This window comes from Equus przewalskii, chromosome 32 (genome assembly GCF_037783145.1).
Source record: "Equus przewalskii isolate Varuska chromosome 32, EquPr2, whole genome shotgun sequence".
Taxonomy (NCBI): Eukaryota; Metazoa; Chordata; class Mammalia; order Perissodactyla; family Equidae; genus Equus; species Equus przewalskii.
The window spans coordinates 22,544,968-22,562,078 of NC_091862.1; the positions used below are offsets into that span (position 1 = coordinate 22,544,968).

At 40.8% G+C, this 17,111-nt stretch overlaps 1 protein-coding gene across 1 annotated transcript in view; it reads left to right on the top strand.

Annotated features, from left to right (window-relative positions):
• Positions 1-17,111, top strand: part of ADAT2 (adenosine deaminase tRNA specific 2) — a 31,365-nt gene that overhangs the window by 12,314 nt on the left and 1,940 nt on the right. Inside the window, exons 2-5 of the mRNA XM_008531535.2 lie at positions 8,568-8,672; positions 11,233-11,383; positions 12,565-12,671; positions 17,019-17,091. Of these exons, the coding sequence (XP_008529757.1) occupies positions 8,568-8,672; positions 11,233-11,383; positions 12,565-12,671; positions 17,019-17,091 (436 nt within the window). The remainder of the gene's footprint in view (positions 1-8,567; positions 8,673-11,232; positions 11,384-12,564; positions 12,672-17,018; positions 17,092-17,111) is intronic.

Genomic DNA, 17,111 nt, shown 5'->3' on the forward strand with positions numbered 1-17,111 from the left:
CCCAGGTTCAGTTCCCAGGTGTGGACCTATACCTCTCATCTGTCGGCGACCATGCTGTGGTGGCAGCTCACATACAAAAAGAGGAAGAGTGGCAACATCTGTTAGCTCAAGGTGAATCTTCCTCAGAAAGAAAAAAAAAGAAATGCAACTGATTTTTGTATGTTGATTACTGTAGTTGTTGATTATTTCTAATTGTTTTCTGGTGGATATTTTAGGGTTTTATGTTTATAGGATCATGTCATCTGCAAACAGTGAGAGTTTTACTTCTTTCTTTCCAATTTGGATCCCTTTTATTTCTTTTTCTTGCCTAATTGCTCTGGCTAAAACTTCTAGTACTATGTTGAATAAGAGTGGTGAGAGTGGGCACCCTTGTCCTGTTCCTGTTCTCAGAGGGATAGCTTTCCGTTTTTCACTATTAAGTATGATCTTGGCTGTGGGTTTGTCATCTATGGCCTTTGTTGTGTTGAGGTACTTTCCTTCTACACCCATTTTATTGAGAGTTTTTAATTGTAAATGGACATTGGATCTTGTGAAATGCTTTCTCTGCATCCATTGAGATGATCCTGTGATTTTTATTCTTCTTTGTTAATGTGGTGTATCACATTGATTGATTTGCGGATGTTGAGCCATCCTGGTGTCCCTGGAATAAATCCCACTTGATCATAGTGTGTGATCCTTTTAACGTATTGCTGCATTCAATTTGCAAATATTTTGCTGAGTACTTTTGCATCTCTGTTCATCAGCGATATTGGCCTGAAATTTTCATTTTTTGTGTTGTCTTTTTCTGTTTTGGTATCAGATTAATGTTGGCCTCATAGAATGAGTTAGGAAGCACTTTTTTCAGAATAGTTTGAGAAGGATAGATATTAAATCTTCTTTGAATGTTTGGTAGAATTCTCCAGAGAAGCCTTCTGGTCCTGTTTTCTGAGAGATTTTTGATTGCTGTTTCTCTCTCTTTACTTGTGATTGGTCTATTCACATTCTCTATTTCTTCTTGATTCAGTTTTGAGAGGTGATATGGGTCTAAGAATTTATCCATTTCTTCTAGGTTATCCAATTTGTGGGCATAGATATTTTCATAGTATTCTCTTATAATCCTTTGTCTTTCTGTGGAATCTGTCGTAACTTGGTTACCCTGTCATTTCTAATTTTATCTATTTGAGCCCTCTCTTTTTCTCTTAGTCTGGCTAAGGCTTTGTTTATTTTGTTTATCTCCTCAAAGAATCAGCTCTTAGTTTCATTGATCCTTTCTACTGTTTTTTTAGTCTTTATTTCTGCTCTAATTTTTAGTATTTCCCTCCTTCTGCTGACTTTGAGCTTTGTTTGTTCTTCTTTTTCTAATTCTATTAGGAGTCGTGTAAGATTACTTAAGATTTTTCTTGTTTTGAAGTATATTTATATTGCTATAAATTTCCTTCTTAGCACCACCTTTGTGTTTGCATTTTCATTTGTCTCCAGGTATTTTTTGATTTCTCCTTTAATCTCTTCATTGATCAAATAGTTGTTCAGTAGCATGTTGTTTAGTTTCCACATATTTGACACTTTCCCAGGCTTTTTCTTGAGTTGATTTCTAGTGTCATAGCATTGTGGTTGGAAAAGATGCATGGTATGATTTCAGTCTTCTTAAATTTATTGAGGCTTCCCTTGTTTCCCAGCATATGGTCTATCCTTGAGAATGTTCCATGTGCACCTGAGAAGAATGTGTATTCTGCTGTTTTTGGATGCAATGTTCTATATATATAAGTCTGTCTGGTCTAGTTTCATTTAAGGCCATTGTTTCTTTGTTGACTTTCTGTCTGGATGATCTATTGGTTGATGTAAGTGGGGTGTTGAGGTCCCCTACTATTACTGTGTTGCTGTTAATTTCTCCCTTTAGGTCTGTTAATAGTTGCTTTATATACTTTGGTGCCCCTGTGTTAGGTGCATATATATTCTTAAGTGTTATGTCCTCTTAGTGGAATGTCCCTTTGCTCATTATATCCTGCCTCCCTTTTCTCTCCCTGTCTTTTTTTATCTTGAAGTCTGCTTTGTCTGATATAGGTGTGGCTACGCCTGCTTTCTTTTGCTTGCCATTTGCTTGGAGTATTGTCTTCCATCCCTTCACTCTGAGCCTGTGTTTGTCTTTAGAGCTGGGATGTGTTTCCTGGAGGCAGCATATTGTTGAGTCTTGTTTTTTAATCCATCCAGCCACTCTGTCTTTTCATTGGTGAATTCAGTCCATTTATATTTAGAGTGATTATTGATATATGAGGCCTTAATACTGCCATTTTATCTCTCATTTTCCAGTTCAATATTTCCGACTGCCATTTCAGTTTGGTGGTTTTCTGTCATGCTTTTTTTAGTTTTCTCTTTATTTGTGATTTGTGGCTCTGCTCTGATTTTTTGTTTAGTGGTTACTATGACATTTGTATAACAGATCTCATAGATGAGATAGTCCATTTTCTGATAGCCTCTTATCTCTGTTAGCCTAAGTAGGTTCCATCCCTTTTCACTTCCCCTTGTATGTTTTTGTTATCACAAATTATTCTTTTGTGTATTGTGACTTCACAGTTAATTGAAGTTTTTATATTTATTTTTGATGCTTCCTTTCCCTTTATCTTTTATAATTGTTTGCTAATCTGTTTTGGTAGAGAGCTGCAGTTTTCTGATTTTTCTGTGTATTTATCTCCTTGTTCAGAGCTTTGTAAATCTTTGCCCTTTTGTTTCAGGTAGGAGGGTTTCCTTTATCATTTCTTGTAAGGGAGGTCTGGTGGCGATGAACTCCCTCAGCTTTTGTTTGTCTGGGAAAGTTTTTATTTCTCCATTGTATCTGAAGGATGATTTTGCTGGATGGAGCATTCTTGCCTGATAGTTTTTGTCTTTCAGTATTTTGAATATATCATCCCATTCTCTCCTAACCTATAAAGTTTCTATTGAGAAATCTGCTGAAAGCCTGACGGGGTTCTTTTGTAAGTTATTTTTTTCTGCCTTGCTGCCCTTAATATTTTTTCTTTGTCATTGACTTTTGCTAATTTTAATATTATATGCCCTGGACAGGATCTTTTTGCATTGATGTAATTAGCAGTTATATTGGCTTCATGTACTTGTAAGTCCAGTTTTTTCCCAGATTTGGGAAGTTCTCAGCTATTATTTCTTTGAATAAGTTCTCTGTTCCCTTCTCCTTCTACGATACCTATAGTCCTTATGTTACTTTTCATAATTGAGTCTTATGTTTCTTGAAGAATTGGTTCATTTAGAAAAAAACTTAATTCTCTCCTCTACTCCACTTGAAGCATTTCTAGATTTCTATCTTCTGGGTCACTAATTCTCTCCTCCATAAGGTCTGCTCTATTTTTTATGCTTTCTACATTATTTTGTATCTCATTAATTGTGTTCTTCAAATCCAGAATTTCAGTTTGGTTTTTTTTCAGGGCTTCAGTCTCTTTGGTGAAGTACTCCTTCTGTTCATTAATTTTATTCCTCAGCTCATTGAACTTGCTGTATTTTCTTGTAACTTGTTGAGTTTATTTATGACAACCATTTTGAATTCTCTCTCATTTAGATTGTAATCTTCTGTGACTTCAGGCTTGGTTCCTGGAGAGTTGCCATTTTCCTTCTCTTCTGCTGTGTTTCTGTAGTTCTTCATGGTGTTTGATGAACTGATCCTCCACTGGCGCATTTATGGTAGTATCTGGTCACAGATTCCATCTGCCACTGCTGGAGGTTGGCAGGGGCTGTGTTTTCTGTTCCCATCCCGTCTACTCATAGTTGTGCTGGTCGGGTGCTCTGTGTTTGTGTAAGCTGGCTGCAGCTGCTCAGTGCATTGTACTGGTGTGGGTGGGGCTGCTGAGCTTGGCAGGTGGGTTACAGCCCAGTGCTGTACTCAGTGGGTGTGTTGTGCTCATGCAAGTGGGACACCTTCATGCAGTCTGGGCCACAGAGCTTGGCAGGTGGGTCTGACCTGGCTGCTGTGCTAGGCAAGTGGGGCGCCTTTGTGCAGGCTGGGCTCCCACCACTGGGTGACGACTATTTGGGTGTGCTCACCCACACCTGCAGTAGGTGGGTATACCCATGGGCCAGGCTGCCACTCCAGAAGCATTTGCGTGTGGGCCAGGCTGCCCCCACCTCTACTCGCAGTCCACTAGCCACTATGTGAGGATCTGAGACATGGATTGTTGCTGCTGGTTGGGGAAGGGGTCCCTCCCTTAGTTCTGCTGCTTCCCTGGGGTTCAGTATACACCCACCTTCAGGTGTATAGCTGCGTGGATCTCTCAGGCATCCTGTTGGGTTGTGTAGCAAATCCTCTGTTGGTTAATGGATGTCTGTTTACTTGTAACTTAGAGGGGAGAGACAAAGGGAACAACTCACTCTGCCATGATGCTGACATCACTCTTCCAAAGTAACTTTTCCAGTAAGTTGTAAGCTCTTATTATTTGTAAGCTCAGAATCAGCACACTTGAGTTATAGACATAATAGTCTGTTATAATAGTTAGAAACCAGAAATTTGACCTATAGATAAGTCGCTCTTTAAGCCACTGGGTTTCATTTCTGCCGTTCCACCCAAATGGCGTCTGTATCACTGACCCTTCTTTCTTGGCCTGGTGTGTTTCTCAGGTCTTTCATGACACCAGACGTTGTTGGTTTTCCTCCTGCCTCACTAGGCATCTCTTGTTAATCTCCATTGTAAGATACTTCTTGTTTACACCACGTTTATTTTTTTAACTTTTCATTTGAAGTAATTATAGATTCCAGGAAGTTCCAAAAAAGTATACAGGAAGGCCCATATACCTTTCACCCAGTTTTCTCCAGTGGTAACATTTTACATACCTGTAGTACAGTGTCAAAACCAGGAAGATGATGTTGACGCACTCTGTAGAGCTTATTCGGATGTCATCAGCTTTATATGCACTCGTGTGTGTGTGTGTGTGTGCGTGTGTGTATGTGTAGTTCTTTGCAGTTGCGTCACGTTTAGTTTTGGTTAGTCACCACCAGAACTGCTGCATCACCACAGGCTCTCTCATGCTACCCCTTTATAGTCGCTATCTCCCGTCAAACCCTAAACCCTGGCAGCCAGTCGTCTGTTCTCCATACCTGTAATTTTGTCATTCAGCAATGTTACATCCATGAATATGTAACCTTTTGCGATTTTTTTCATTCAACATAATTCCCTGGAGATCCATTCCAGTGCTTGAGTCGATCAGTAGTTCATTCCTCCTTGCTGCTGTGTAGTTTTCCATGATATGGATCTTGCAATTTCTTTAACCATTCAGCTGTTGAAGGACAGTTGGGTCATTTCCAGTTTTGGGCTAATAGGAGTAAAACTCCTGTGAACATTTGTGTCTGTGTATGAACTTAGGTATTGTGTGAGCATAAGTTTTCATTTCCCTGGTAAATGCCCAAGAGTACAAATGCTGGGTCATATGTTAACTGCATATTTAGCTTTTTAAGAAACTGCCAAACTGTTTTCCAGAGTGGTGTACCATTTTACATTCCCACCAGCAGTATATGCGTGATCCTCTTTCCCCTCAGCCTCACCAGCATCTGATGTTTTTATTTCTGTTTTAGCTGTTGTGATAGGTCCGCAGAGATAACGCATTATGGTTTTAATTTGCATTTCCCTAATGGTTAATGATGTGAGTATCTTTTCTTGTACTTATTTGCCATCCGTATGTCCTCTTTGGTGAAATGACTCTTGCCCATTTTCTCATGGGATTGTTTGGGTTTTTTACTGTTTTACTGTTGAGCTTTGAGAGTTCTTTATATAGTCCAGATACCTTTGTTGGATCTGTGGTTTGCAAATATGTTCTTCCAGTTGTAGCTTGTGTTTTCTTCCTCTTTACAGGGTGTATTAATTTCCTATGGCTTCTGTAAGAAATTAGCATGAACTTGGTGGCTTAAAACAATACAGATTTATTCTCTTCTGGTTCTGGAGCTAGGAGTCTGCAGTCAGCCCACGTGGCTGGAAGCGCATCAGCTGGTCTGCGCCCTCTGGAGGCTGTGGGGCAGGCTGCGCCTCCTTGCCTTTCCCTCTAGAGCAAGGTGCCATACTTGGCTCATGGCCCCTTCCTCATCTTCAAAGCCAACAATGTGGCATCTTCACAACTCTCCCTTTGCCTCTCTCTTATAAGGACAATTGTGATTGCATTTAGGGAGACCTGAATAAGCTAGGGTAATTCCCCTATCTCGATCCTCGACAGATATTTGTTGGATGAATAAATGATTTCTCTCTCCTGTGTACCTGGGGTTGTATATAATCCTAAGCCTGTTTTAAATAACCTTCTTAGTGTGATGAGTGCCTTAACAGCACTGGTACTTAGCATCTCCATCCTCCCTAGCTGTCAGTCCTCCTGGCTTTCTTTTCCATAGTAGCCTGTGGTGCATTTGTGTATTTATTTGTATATATTCACCAATTGGATGTCTTCAGACTTTTCAACTTTGCCTAGACGGGGCACACTTTAACCACTTTTACAGAACTGGACAGAGCTTGCCTCTGGATATTCATGACATGGTCCTGAAGAATACAGCCTTATTGCTTCAGATAGCGTCTCCTCATGTCTCTCCTGCCCAGCTCCGTCCCGCTACCCTGGAGGAGAAAGGAGAGGTCCAATTCGCTACCACTATGTGCTTCTCCATTCACCTCTCTTGGCTCCGTGAGACGTTCAGTGTCAGTTGAGCATGGTTCAGGTAGCTAAGGAACCCGTGTTAGTATTGTGGTAGTAGGAGGTTATTGCGGCTATAAATACAGTGTTGCCGGGAGTAAGAGGCTAGTGCGGGAGATGGAACACCCTGCTTTCTCTCTGTTTATGACTTTCTGAATATAATGCCTTCAACTTTACACTCTCTATGCCCTACGGTGTGTGTCAATACCTACAGTAAATGGGAACATAGTCTTCCAGAGTGTCATTGGGCTTTCCAAAATAAATGCCGTGTCTCTCTACAAACAGCTGTACTTGGACTGCAGTGAGATAGAAATGCTTCTGTACTAGTCCAAGGGCTGCGTCCATCCTTTACTCTCTCTCAACAGCAGGATCGTGGAGTACCCAGATGTAAACTTTGCTCTCTGCCTGAAGGAGTGTTCTTTAACCATCCTGGGCCCCCCAGGTGCTGGAGTTCACTCAGCCATAGGGCTGGATGAAAAATGGACGGCTGGTGATAGAGGGGAAACTTTGCAAATATAGTAACTGGTTTGCCATTCCCAGGATGGTGGTGGTGGAAGTGTTCCTAAACTTATTTTTCTCATGTATATTTTCCAGTTGAGGTGTACTTTCCACACAGCAACATGCACAGGTCTTGAATGTAACGTTCATTCAGTTTCGAATGATGCAAACATCTGTGTAAGCAGCACCCTTTTCAGGATAAAGTTTTCACCACCCCAGAAAATTTCCTTATTCCCTTTCCAGTCAGTCTACACATCCCCTTCCATGAAGCAACCACTGTTCCAGCTTCTATCATTGTAGTTTAGTTTTGTCTCTTCTGGGACTTCTCGTGAAGAGTCATACAGTATGTGACTTTGTTTACTCAGCCTGTCTGAGGTTCTTCCATGTCGTGTGTGTATCAGTATTTTGTTCTTTTTATTGCTGAGTTGTATTCCACTGTGTGAAGATGCCACAGTTTGTTTATGCATTCTTTTGTTGATGGACACCTGTGCTGTTTCCAGATTTTCACTATTATGAATCAAGCTATTATGAACATTCTTTTTCAAGATTTTTTACATGGACATATATTCTCCGCTTTTAAATAAATACTTAGGAGGGGAATTTATTCATAGGCTATGTGTATCTTTACTTTTTAAAGAAACTTCCAGAATGTTCTTCACTGGGATGGTGCCATTTTTATACAGAGTGTTCCTAAACCTGTATTATCTCACTTAGAGCAGAAATTGTGGGCTCAGGGAGACATCTGGTCTGGTCACCTTTATGCTGTTGGAACTCTGGAGGATATTTCCTATCATTTTTAGAGAAACAAAAAAAATTAAGTAGAATTTCAACAAGGAAAGAATTTTAATAAAGGACTTATAAATGTTAGTTATTCTTCTACCTCTTTGCAAATATATACTCTCTCTGAAAAAGTCCGTAGACCCTGACAATTTAAAAACAAGAGTCACTTGAGCCAGCCCTGATGGCCTAGAGGTTAAAGTTCGGCTCATTCTGCTTCAGCAGACTGGGTTCTTTTCCTGGGCGCGGAACCACACCGCTCATCTGTCAGTAGCCATGCTGTGGTGGCAGCTCACATAGAAGAACCAGAAGAACTTAGAAGCAGAATATACAAGTGTGCACTAGGGCTTTGGGGATGAAAGAAAAAGAGAGTCAGTAACAGTGTTTTGATCACCTCTGCTTCCGATGAAGCAGAAATCAGGGAGCTCAGGATCTACCAAAGGGTGTTTATTCCTGAGTCTCCCTTAATATCAACACAGCAGAGGACACGGCACTAACTTCGGAATTCTCTCCGAGAAAAGGGAAAGCTCAGCTGCATTTCTTTGTTCTAGTGTTTATATATGTGTATACTGCTCATGCTGTGTCTATTTCTTTCTTATGTAGTCTTTTCAAGGATTGAACATTACGTCTTTGATTTTCTACTTTGTCTTTCAGGCCAAAGAAGCCCTAGAAAATATTGAAGTTCCTGTTGGCTGCCTTATGGTCTACAACAATGAAGTTGTGGGGAAGGGAAGAAATGAAGTTAATCAGACCAAAAATGTATGTGAGTTCAGTAGTATAACCGCCAACACTGGCAGTGATGGTGGGCTTGGAGAGACTTTGTCGCGGAAGACAGGTCTGTGTTCAGTCCCGTAGGCATCAGTGGAGAGGCAGTCTCCCTAAACGTCTCTTTTTGAATGCCTTCTTTTCTGGTTATAAAAGTGATAACGTTTTTTTTTTAAATTTGGAAAATTCATAAAAATTTAATGAAGCAATAAAATCTTCAGGGCTAATTTTCTATTTCATGGAGTTTCACTTTAACACTTGAGGGAAACCCAAGAGGGGGTTTTCTTAGATTGGAGTGTCAGTGCAGAAGAAATGAGTCTATTCCCGTTTTAAGGAAATCTCATATATGAAAATTCCACTTTATAAGACACATCAATTTAACTTGTATTGCATTCTTTGGTACCTTTAAATAACGTGTTCCTCCTAGTAAATTAAAAAATCACCCTCAATTTATAACTGTGGAGATATAAAAGGATTGTATAAAGGAAACTATTCCTGTACCAGATAATTCAGTGAAATAAAAGCCCCACCTCCTGCTGCCTCTGGGCCTCCATGGAGTAGGTGCACTTTGGGAGCCTGTGTGACGTTTAATTTATTGCGGTTAGGTTGAGAAGTTGGAGAATTAACGGATCACTTCTTAAACACAGTATCACAACAGTGTGTCCCAGTAAGTATAAATGGAGTATCAAGTGTTAGGATTATCAGAAGTACTAGGTGGGCTTAGGGATAGCTTATAAGCGTAACATGACTCACACAGACTCTGATCTCATCATGTGATCTTGGAGCCAGAGAACAAACTGGTGTTGGTCCTCGTGCTACGTGGACTTAAAAGTTCATCCATCACATCTATTGAAAAGAAAACTGAGATTTAGGGAAACACATGCAAAGTAGGAACCCAGATTCACAAAGCAATTATGTGGCTACCAAATTACTTGTGAGATAAGTAATCAACATAACACAGCAATTGGTGAATATACAGATACTTATTTGGGAGTGGAATTCTGTGTTTGAAATAATTATCATATCTCCTATTTGTATTTTGTGATTCAGTACAGTATCTTTAACAGGAGATCTTTGTCCTAATAACATCCATCTAACCCCCAAGAACCTGGGTTTCTTTTATACCTTGAAACTAACCTGGATTGATTTTGGTATTCTGTGTCCTATAGCAGATTACCCCATAAACATGGTATGGAAAGACTCTTGACTCCAAATGAGGAGCCCCGAGTCCTCCTTTTGGCTCTGTAACCACCCTCACCTGCCTGTCACCACCACCATCACCTCGCCCAGCTGTGTATCTTTCATATGTCCTAACTGAGCTCTGGTTCTTCAGTGGTAAAAGAGGAAGTTGATCGAGGTGATTCACTTCAACAACTATTTATTGAGAACTAGGGGGAGACTTTTTTCAGGGGTTCTGAATCTGATTTTTAAAAATACTCAAGTTGGGGAAACGTTTTTTCTTTAAGCTCCCAGTTGGTTCTGGGATAAAGCCAGGGTTGGGAACCTCTTCCCTAAAGGACCTTCCAGCTCTGAGTTTATAGTTTTTGGCTGGCATCGCCCCCACCTGCCTCTGGCTTCCATGGTGCCTTGAGCTGCACTGCCAGCACCCTGCCCTGGGTCACGGTAAAGGAACACCTTTCTGTTTGCCCCACCAGATTTGACGCTTGTTGAGGACAGAGGCTTTTTATCTCACACAGAATTTAGTGCAGTGGCTTGTATACAGTTAGCACCCAGCGTAAGTTTGTTGATGAGTGTGCTCATCATGAATGTTATAAACGATTAGTGCATAGCAGAGTACATACAGAGCATTATGTGGCACGGTGCTTCATGTAATTCAGATTGCTTTGAGATGTAGATACCAGTGAATCCCATTTTATATATGGGGAAATCACAGCTTGGAGAAGTTATGTGACTTGCCCAAGGCCACATAATTAGGAATGTCATAGTCAGGATTCAAATGTAAGTAGTTGATTCCAAATGCTGTGTGATTTCTTTCCTTTCTGCTGCTGCCTCTTGTGAGGTATCTGAGGCTGATAGCAAATCTCTGCTTTTCTCTAGAGTCTGCCAGTATATAAAATCTCATCCCAAAGAGAGTGTAAGTGATGACATTCCAGTAAACTAAATATAGATTTGCTTAGAGCGAGGTCAGTGACAGCCTTGAAAACACATTTGAAACTGGAGCACAAGCTTATGAAAATTTTAAGCTTCCCTTAAAATATTCAGAAACCTAGGCTCATCTTTTTTTCCCAAGACACAGCTTCTCTACGGCATTTTAATTGAGAGAACATCCCCTAAGGCACTTAGTTACTTAACTAAAAATATGGCATAATTCATCCCGCATCTCAGATTAGGTGTCTTTTATTGGTGAGTTCATGGTACTTGAACTGGGAAATAGCTTGTCAATTGCTAAGGGTGTCTTAAAGCTTTGTTCCTTAAAATGTTGGCAGGAACTACAGGTCCATGAAAAACGTATTTTCGTATTTACTTTTGAATCTTTGTAAGATGCAGTTACACGTAGCAAACAGTGTCAGCGCAGGCACTTCTCTCTTTTCAGGCTACGCGCCACGCGGAGATGGTGGCCATCGACCAGGCCCTGGCCTGGTGTCGCGGGCGCGGCAGGTGTCCGGCCGAGGTCTTCGAGCGCGCCGTGCTGTACGTCACCGTGGAGCCGTGCGTCATGTGCGCGGCCGCGCTCCGCCTCATGAGTATCCTTGGCTCCGGGGGCAGCATCCCCGCCCCTTCCCGCGAAACCGGAGTCTGTTTCCAACACGTGAAAACAGATTTATGAAACAAATTTCAGGAGGGCCACATGATACAATATAGTATCCCGTGGCCAAAAAAATTTTGGGGAAGGACTTTTAAGTAATTAAATTACCTCTTTGTTTTTATTCAGTAAACATATAGCTATTAAATAAGCTAGAGAAAGAAAAGCTTAGAACTACGTTAAACAGTTCTTTAAAGAAAAATCGTAAGTTAGATTATAAAACCGTGTGCCTAGGAAAAGATCTGAAGAATAGGCACCCCAGTTTTGCCTTTGGATGTCAGATTATAGGTGACCTAAAAATTTTGTTTCTCTGTTTATATGTTTTTGTTTATTTTTGCTATGAACATCTATTATAATGTAGGAAAAGTTTTAAATTAGGAGTAAATACAAAGTAAAAACCAAGTCATTTATGATAATTGTAAATCAATGGGAAATTGACAAAGTTACAGCTCTGAATTGTGTCTTTCAGAGTAAGCCACTCATTGCAGCAAGTTGGTCTTTTAAAAAATTGTTTGATAATTCAAAAACGCAGTTTCGTGCTTGCATATTTTGTGTACTTTTCTTTGTATGTGTGAATAGTTTTATCACTTTAAAAATAAGGCAGAGGTTTTGAGTATGATAACATGTACACATGCTGCTTTTTAAAGACGGGTGTTATGGCTATTTCTCCCGTCCTGCTTTACAGAGTGGCTCAGCTTTAGTGTGTTTTGTATTGAGGCACAGGTTATATTTTATTTGGGGAAAGAACAGGGGACAATCGGTGATGTTGAAAAGAAAATCCCTGGATTAAATTCCTGCCTTTTTTCTGGCTCCAGTTCTCTAATGATTCTGAAAAAGTGACTTAGGAAAGACCAGAGTGAACACCAAATGATGAACATTTACCAAGCATATATGCAGTTTTCATTTTTTTTTGCAATTTTGAGATGTTAATTTCCAAATCTTTTAAACTTCCTTCTTTTGTGTAACTGGATTGTACGATTTTTAGGACTAAGCCAAAGCTTCATTATTTTTAAGTGTAGCATGAGTTTTTTTCTCCAGGACGACTGGTATGAACTTGCCCTGGTTTTGTCACGATACACCCTTGAACAGCACATTCTCTGCAGGACCTTAATTCTTTCTTATAAATTCCACTGGTTGTATATGGCTGTCAGAATGAACGATTTGGTGGTTGTGGCTCTGTTCTAAACATTGCCTCTGCTGACTTACCGAATACTGGGAGACCGTTTCAGGTAATATGACCAGCTTATGCTTTTTCTTTCCTTCTAAGTACTTTGATCTCGTTACGGTCTGGGCAATAGTTAGCACGTGCTCAGTACACCAAAAAGCCGTGCTAGAACCGGGCAGACTCTTGTAACCTCTGGTCAAGTTCATTTATGCTGCAGTATAAGATGACAGGTAATCATTTCCAGGTGAGTGCCTAGCTCTCTTAGTCAATGGAAGCTGTCCTGAAGGAGAGTCCCCAGCCTTCCAAGGTGTCTTCTGACAGTCTTCACCCACGCCTTCAGGCATGTTTGAAGACACACTGCTCTTGGTGTTTCCCAATGAGAGTCCCCCACTCCGTGTTCTCCCAATTTTGTGTGAAGCTTGGCTTCTGTCAGTGACAGTAGATGCCTTTTCTGGTGAACGCACAATATTTTGCACACATTCAATCATTTTGCTTGATTGCCGTGTACTATTTTTCGTGTCTAGCAGTCAATACCCGTATTTTCATTATTTTTTCCCCTGCCTTTTTAATGTTGAAATTTTCCCCAGACCCAAGAATCCACATTTCTTTCATGTTCTCTTAGAAATTCTACATTCCCTTTCATCTTGCCACTTCTTCCAAAGTTTCTATGTTTAAGGCTGTGAGCAGTGGGAGTTTATATTTCAGAGTTTGGCCAGTAGATGCATCCCAGTTTTCATGAACCAGTTTAATTGTTTTTTTCTTCAAGATGTAAGGTTAATCCTAAAAGTATTATGCTTTAAAAAGAAAACGATTGGGACCGGCCCTGTGGTGGAGTGGTTAAGTTTGTGCACTCTGCTTTGGTGGTCCAGGGCATTTCTGGTTCAAATCCTGGGTGCAGACATGGCACCGCTCATCAGGCCACGCTGAGGCGGTGTCCCACATGCCACAACTAGAAGGGCCCACAACTAAAAATACACAACTAGGTACTAGGGAGCTTTGGGGAGAAAAAGGAAAAATAAAATCTTAAAAAAAAAAAAAGAAAAAGATTTAACAAATGCTGAACGTGGTGGGCAGTTAACTTGGAAGACCTCAGATATTCTTAGGAGAATATTAAGTACCTATGAAGGGCTAAATTTGGCTGAATCCCACTGAGAACAAGTTTTGGAAAACATTCTATTTTGAGTTTTCCCAGCCGAACATTAGCTTTCCTAACAGCTCCTATACATTTGAGAATAGATGACTTTTAACATCCCCTCTGAAAGGAAATTGTAATAGAGTGATGGAAAGTAAAAAATACACTTATCTTGATCATTAAAAAAATCTGCAAAGTGATTTGATTTTTCCCATGACTTCTATTAGTGGCTTAAATTTTGCTTACATAACTCTTTGCAAGTGAATTGTTGACCCTGTACTTCCTTAATTAGAAAGATCTAAAGAATTTCTCAAAGCTTCTGGGCAGAACAAAGATGATCCCTGGGCTACAGACATAGGTGGAACATTTCTGTCCAGCCTGTCTGACATTGTGTGCACAAACACAGCAGAGTTAATCTGGCTGAACCCAATTATAAGTTCATTTGCAGTGTATATATCTGGCCAGATTGGCTCCATTGAAATGGATGGCCATGGTTCGACGCTGTATCTCCAGATTTGATGCCAAATTAGTTTTGTTTTTTTAAGTGTTTTGAGGTTATGAAGAAAACATTGATACCCCAGGCTTCTGGATGCTGTTTTCTTCCTTTATTTGGCTGGGCAGGGTGGGGGGTTTGTGGGATGTGGGATGCTGTTTTTGTATTGCAGAATTATAGATTCTTTTAATACTATATTATAAGCAGCATTAAAGTTTACAGAGCAGACCTACAGAGCTATTCTTTTCAAAGAAGATGGTGATTAATATATAATACTTACCTGTTGTGTTTTTAAACATTTATTCTAATAAGAATGTGTTCTTTTTATTAAAACCACAAATTTGTAGCTATAATGAATACTTGAGAAGATTATCTTGGTATCTTAGATGCAGTTTCTCTCTTCACCTATAACTCACTGGTTTTCATCCCTGACTGCATATCAGAATCACCTGGAGAGCTTTACAAATGCCTGTGCTCAGTCTCCAGCTTCGACCACCTGAATCAGAAGGCTGCTGGGGGGCAGAGGGGAGAAGGGACTACATGGGACGAGAACATTGGTATTTTTCTAGAGAGCTCCCAAACGATTCTGCTGAGCAGCCAAGGTTGAGAACCATGGCTCTAACTTCACGTGAGACGAAAACACTTTGTGCATGTGGGTGCTTGTGAGAGCAAGAGGAGAGGTGGGAGCCCTGGGGACCAGGAACTCAAACAGCCAGGAAGAGAAGGGGAAGGGCCAGTCATGCTTAGAATGATGAAGGGTTCAGAAGCCAAGGGAGGAAAGGGTTCTCAAGGAAGCAAATGTGGTCAGTGGTCTCGGCGACTGCAGAGAGCTGAGGAGGTTGGAGAGACCAGTATTTTGGTCAGTAGGGGCCCTTGGCACGTCTGAGAGGGCAGCTTCCGTGGAGTCCTGGGGAGCACAAGCCAGTGAGGATGAGGTTGAGGAGGGAATGAGAGTAGCAAAAGTGATGGCCATGATTCTGAAGTGTTCTCAGGGAGGAACAGGGAGCAGCTTGCCTTGGGGCAGGGAAGAAGGAAGGTTACTGTTTTGTTTTGTTTTTCAGCTTCATTGAGATATAGTTGACATGGAATGTGGTGTAATTTTAAGTTGCACAGTGTGATGATTTGATACCCGCATGTATTGTGAAATGTCTACCATAGTGAGGTCAGTTAACTCACCCTTCACCTCACGCAATTACCACTGTGTCATGGTGGTGGTGGTGGTGAGAATATTTAAGCTCTCCTCTCATAGCAACTTTTAAGGATATAATACAGCATTGTTAACTGTAGTCAGCATGCCAGTACCTTAGATCCCTGGAACTTATTCCTCCTCCTGTAACTGGAAGTTTGTACCCTTTGGCCGGTGTCTCCCCGTTTCCCTCACCCCTCCACTCTTGGCAGCCACCATTCTTCTCTCTGCTTCTATGAAGAAAATATGATATGTGCACACACAGTGGAATATTATTCAGCCGTAGAAAAGAAGGAAATCCTGGCATTTGTGACAACATGGATGGGTCTCAAGGGCATTATGCCAAGTGTAATAAGTCAGACAGAAAGACAAATAATGTCTGATCTCACTTATATGTGGAACCTAAAAACATCGAACGCGTAGAAGCTTCTTTGTTTTGATGGGGGAAGTTTGTGCAGGCTTTGTAGGCCTCGGCAAGAACCGATTGAAGGCACAAGAGAAAGGGAGAGTCATTCTGAGCAGTGGCCCAGAGTGGTTGGTTCACTAGGCCCCTGTGCTGGTGCTCAGTGTTCCTTCCTCCACTGTGCCCTGCTTCCAGGCGCTCCTCCCTGGAATCTCTGTTCATTGCATCATGTCGTGCACCTCAGAAGGCTGCAGTTTGTCACGTCCACACTCCTGTAACTGCCTTAGAGCCCTATATATTTCAACCTCGTTTTATCTCTTTGATTTCTTTCCTTATGCTCCCTTAATAATCACCCACCCCCAACCTTACACACAGCCCAAGCTTATTCTTCCTCGTTCCCTGAAATGCTCTGCTCAGTCTCTTTACATATTCTCTATCATTAAGGCAAGTTCAAGTTTCGTCTCCTTACTGTTATTACAATTTCTTATTATTTCACATGTTGATCTCTTCTCTCCAGTTAGATACCAAAGATAGAACAAACTAAACACTTAAAAAAATCCTCTATAATAAAAGTCGACAAATTTTTTGTGTGAAGAGCCTGATGGTAAATGTTTTAGCCTTTGTGAGCGATTCATGTCTCTGTTGCATATTCTTCTTCTTTTTGTTTTTTAACAATCCTTTAGAAATATGAAAACCATTCTTAGCTGACCATTTGTAGCTGTGGACTGCCAACCCCAGCTCTGTAGGATCAGATGCTTATTGGGCCACCAGAAAATAACAGCTGATAAAAAGAGCTGGTGGCTCGTGAGCACTGAGGATATGTCAGGTACTGAACAGATGTTACTATACTAAATCTCGTTCAGTCCTCACAAAATCCTTCTGTCTCACTTGCTGTAATTACCTGCATTTTACAAATGAGGAAACTGAGGCATAGAGAGTTTATCTTACCCAAAATCACATAGCTAGTAACTTCAATGGTAGTTGATTGAGAAATAATTAGTTGATTGAGAGTGATGTCTGATCGAGGCCTTATATTTTCTTTTGGCAATATACTTCCTTACCCGTGTTGCTAATATGCACAAAGTATTAATACTATCTGAAGTATGTTTGCTAATTATGTATGTGTTGCTGTTTTTATGGGATACAACACACACTTTCATAGGCCTGTGTTCATTCTCAACTCTCTCATTTCATCAGTGTGTTCCTGGGTATCGGGCCGAGGAAGCAGTGGAGATGTTAAAGACCTTCTACAAACAGGAAAATCCAAATGGTCAGTTTCCCCTACTGTAT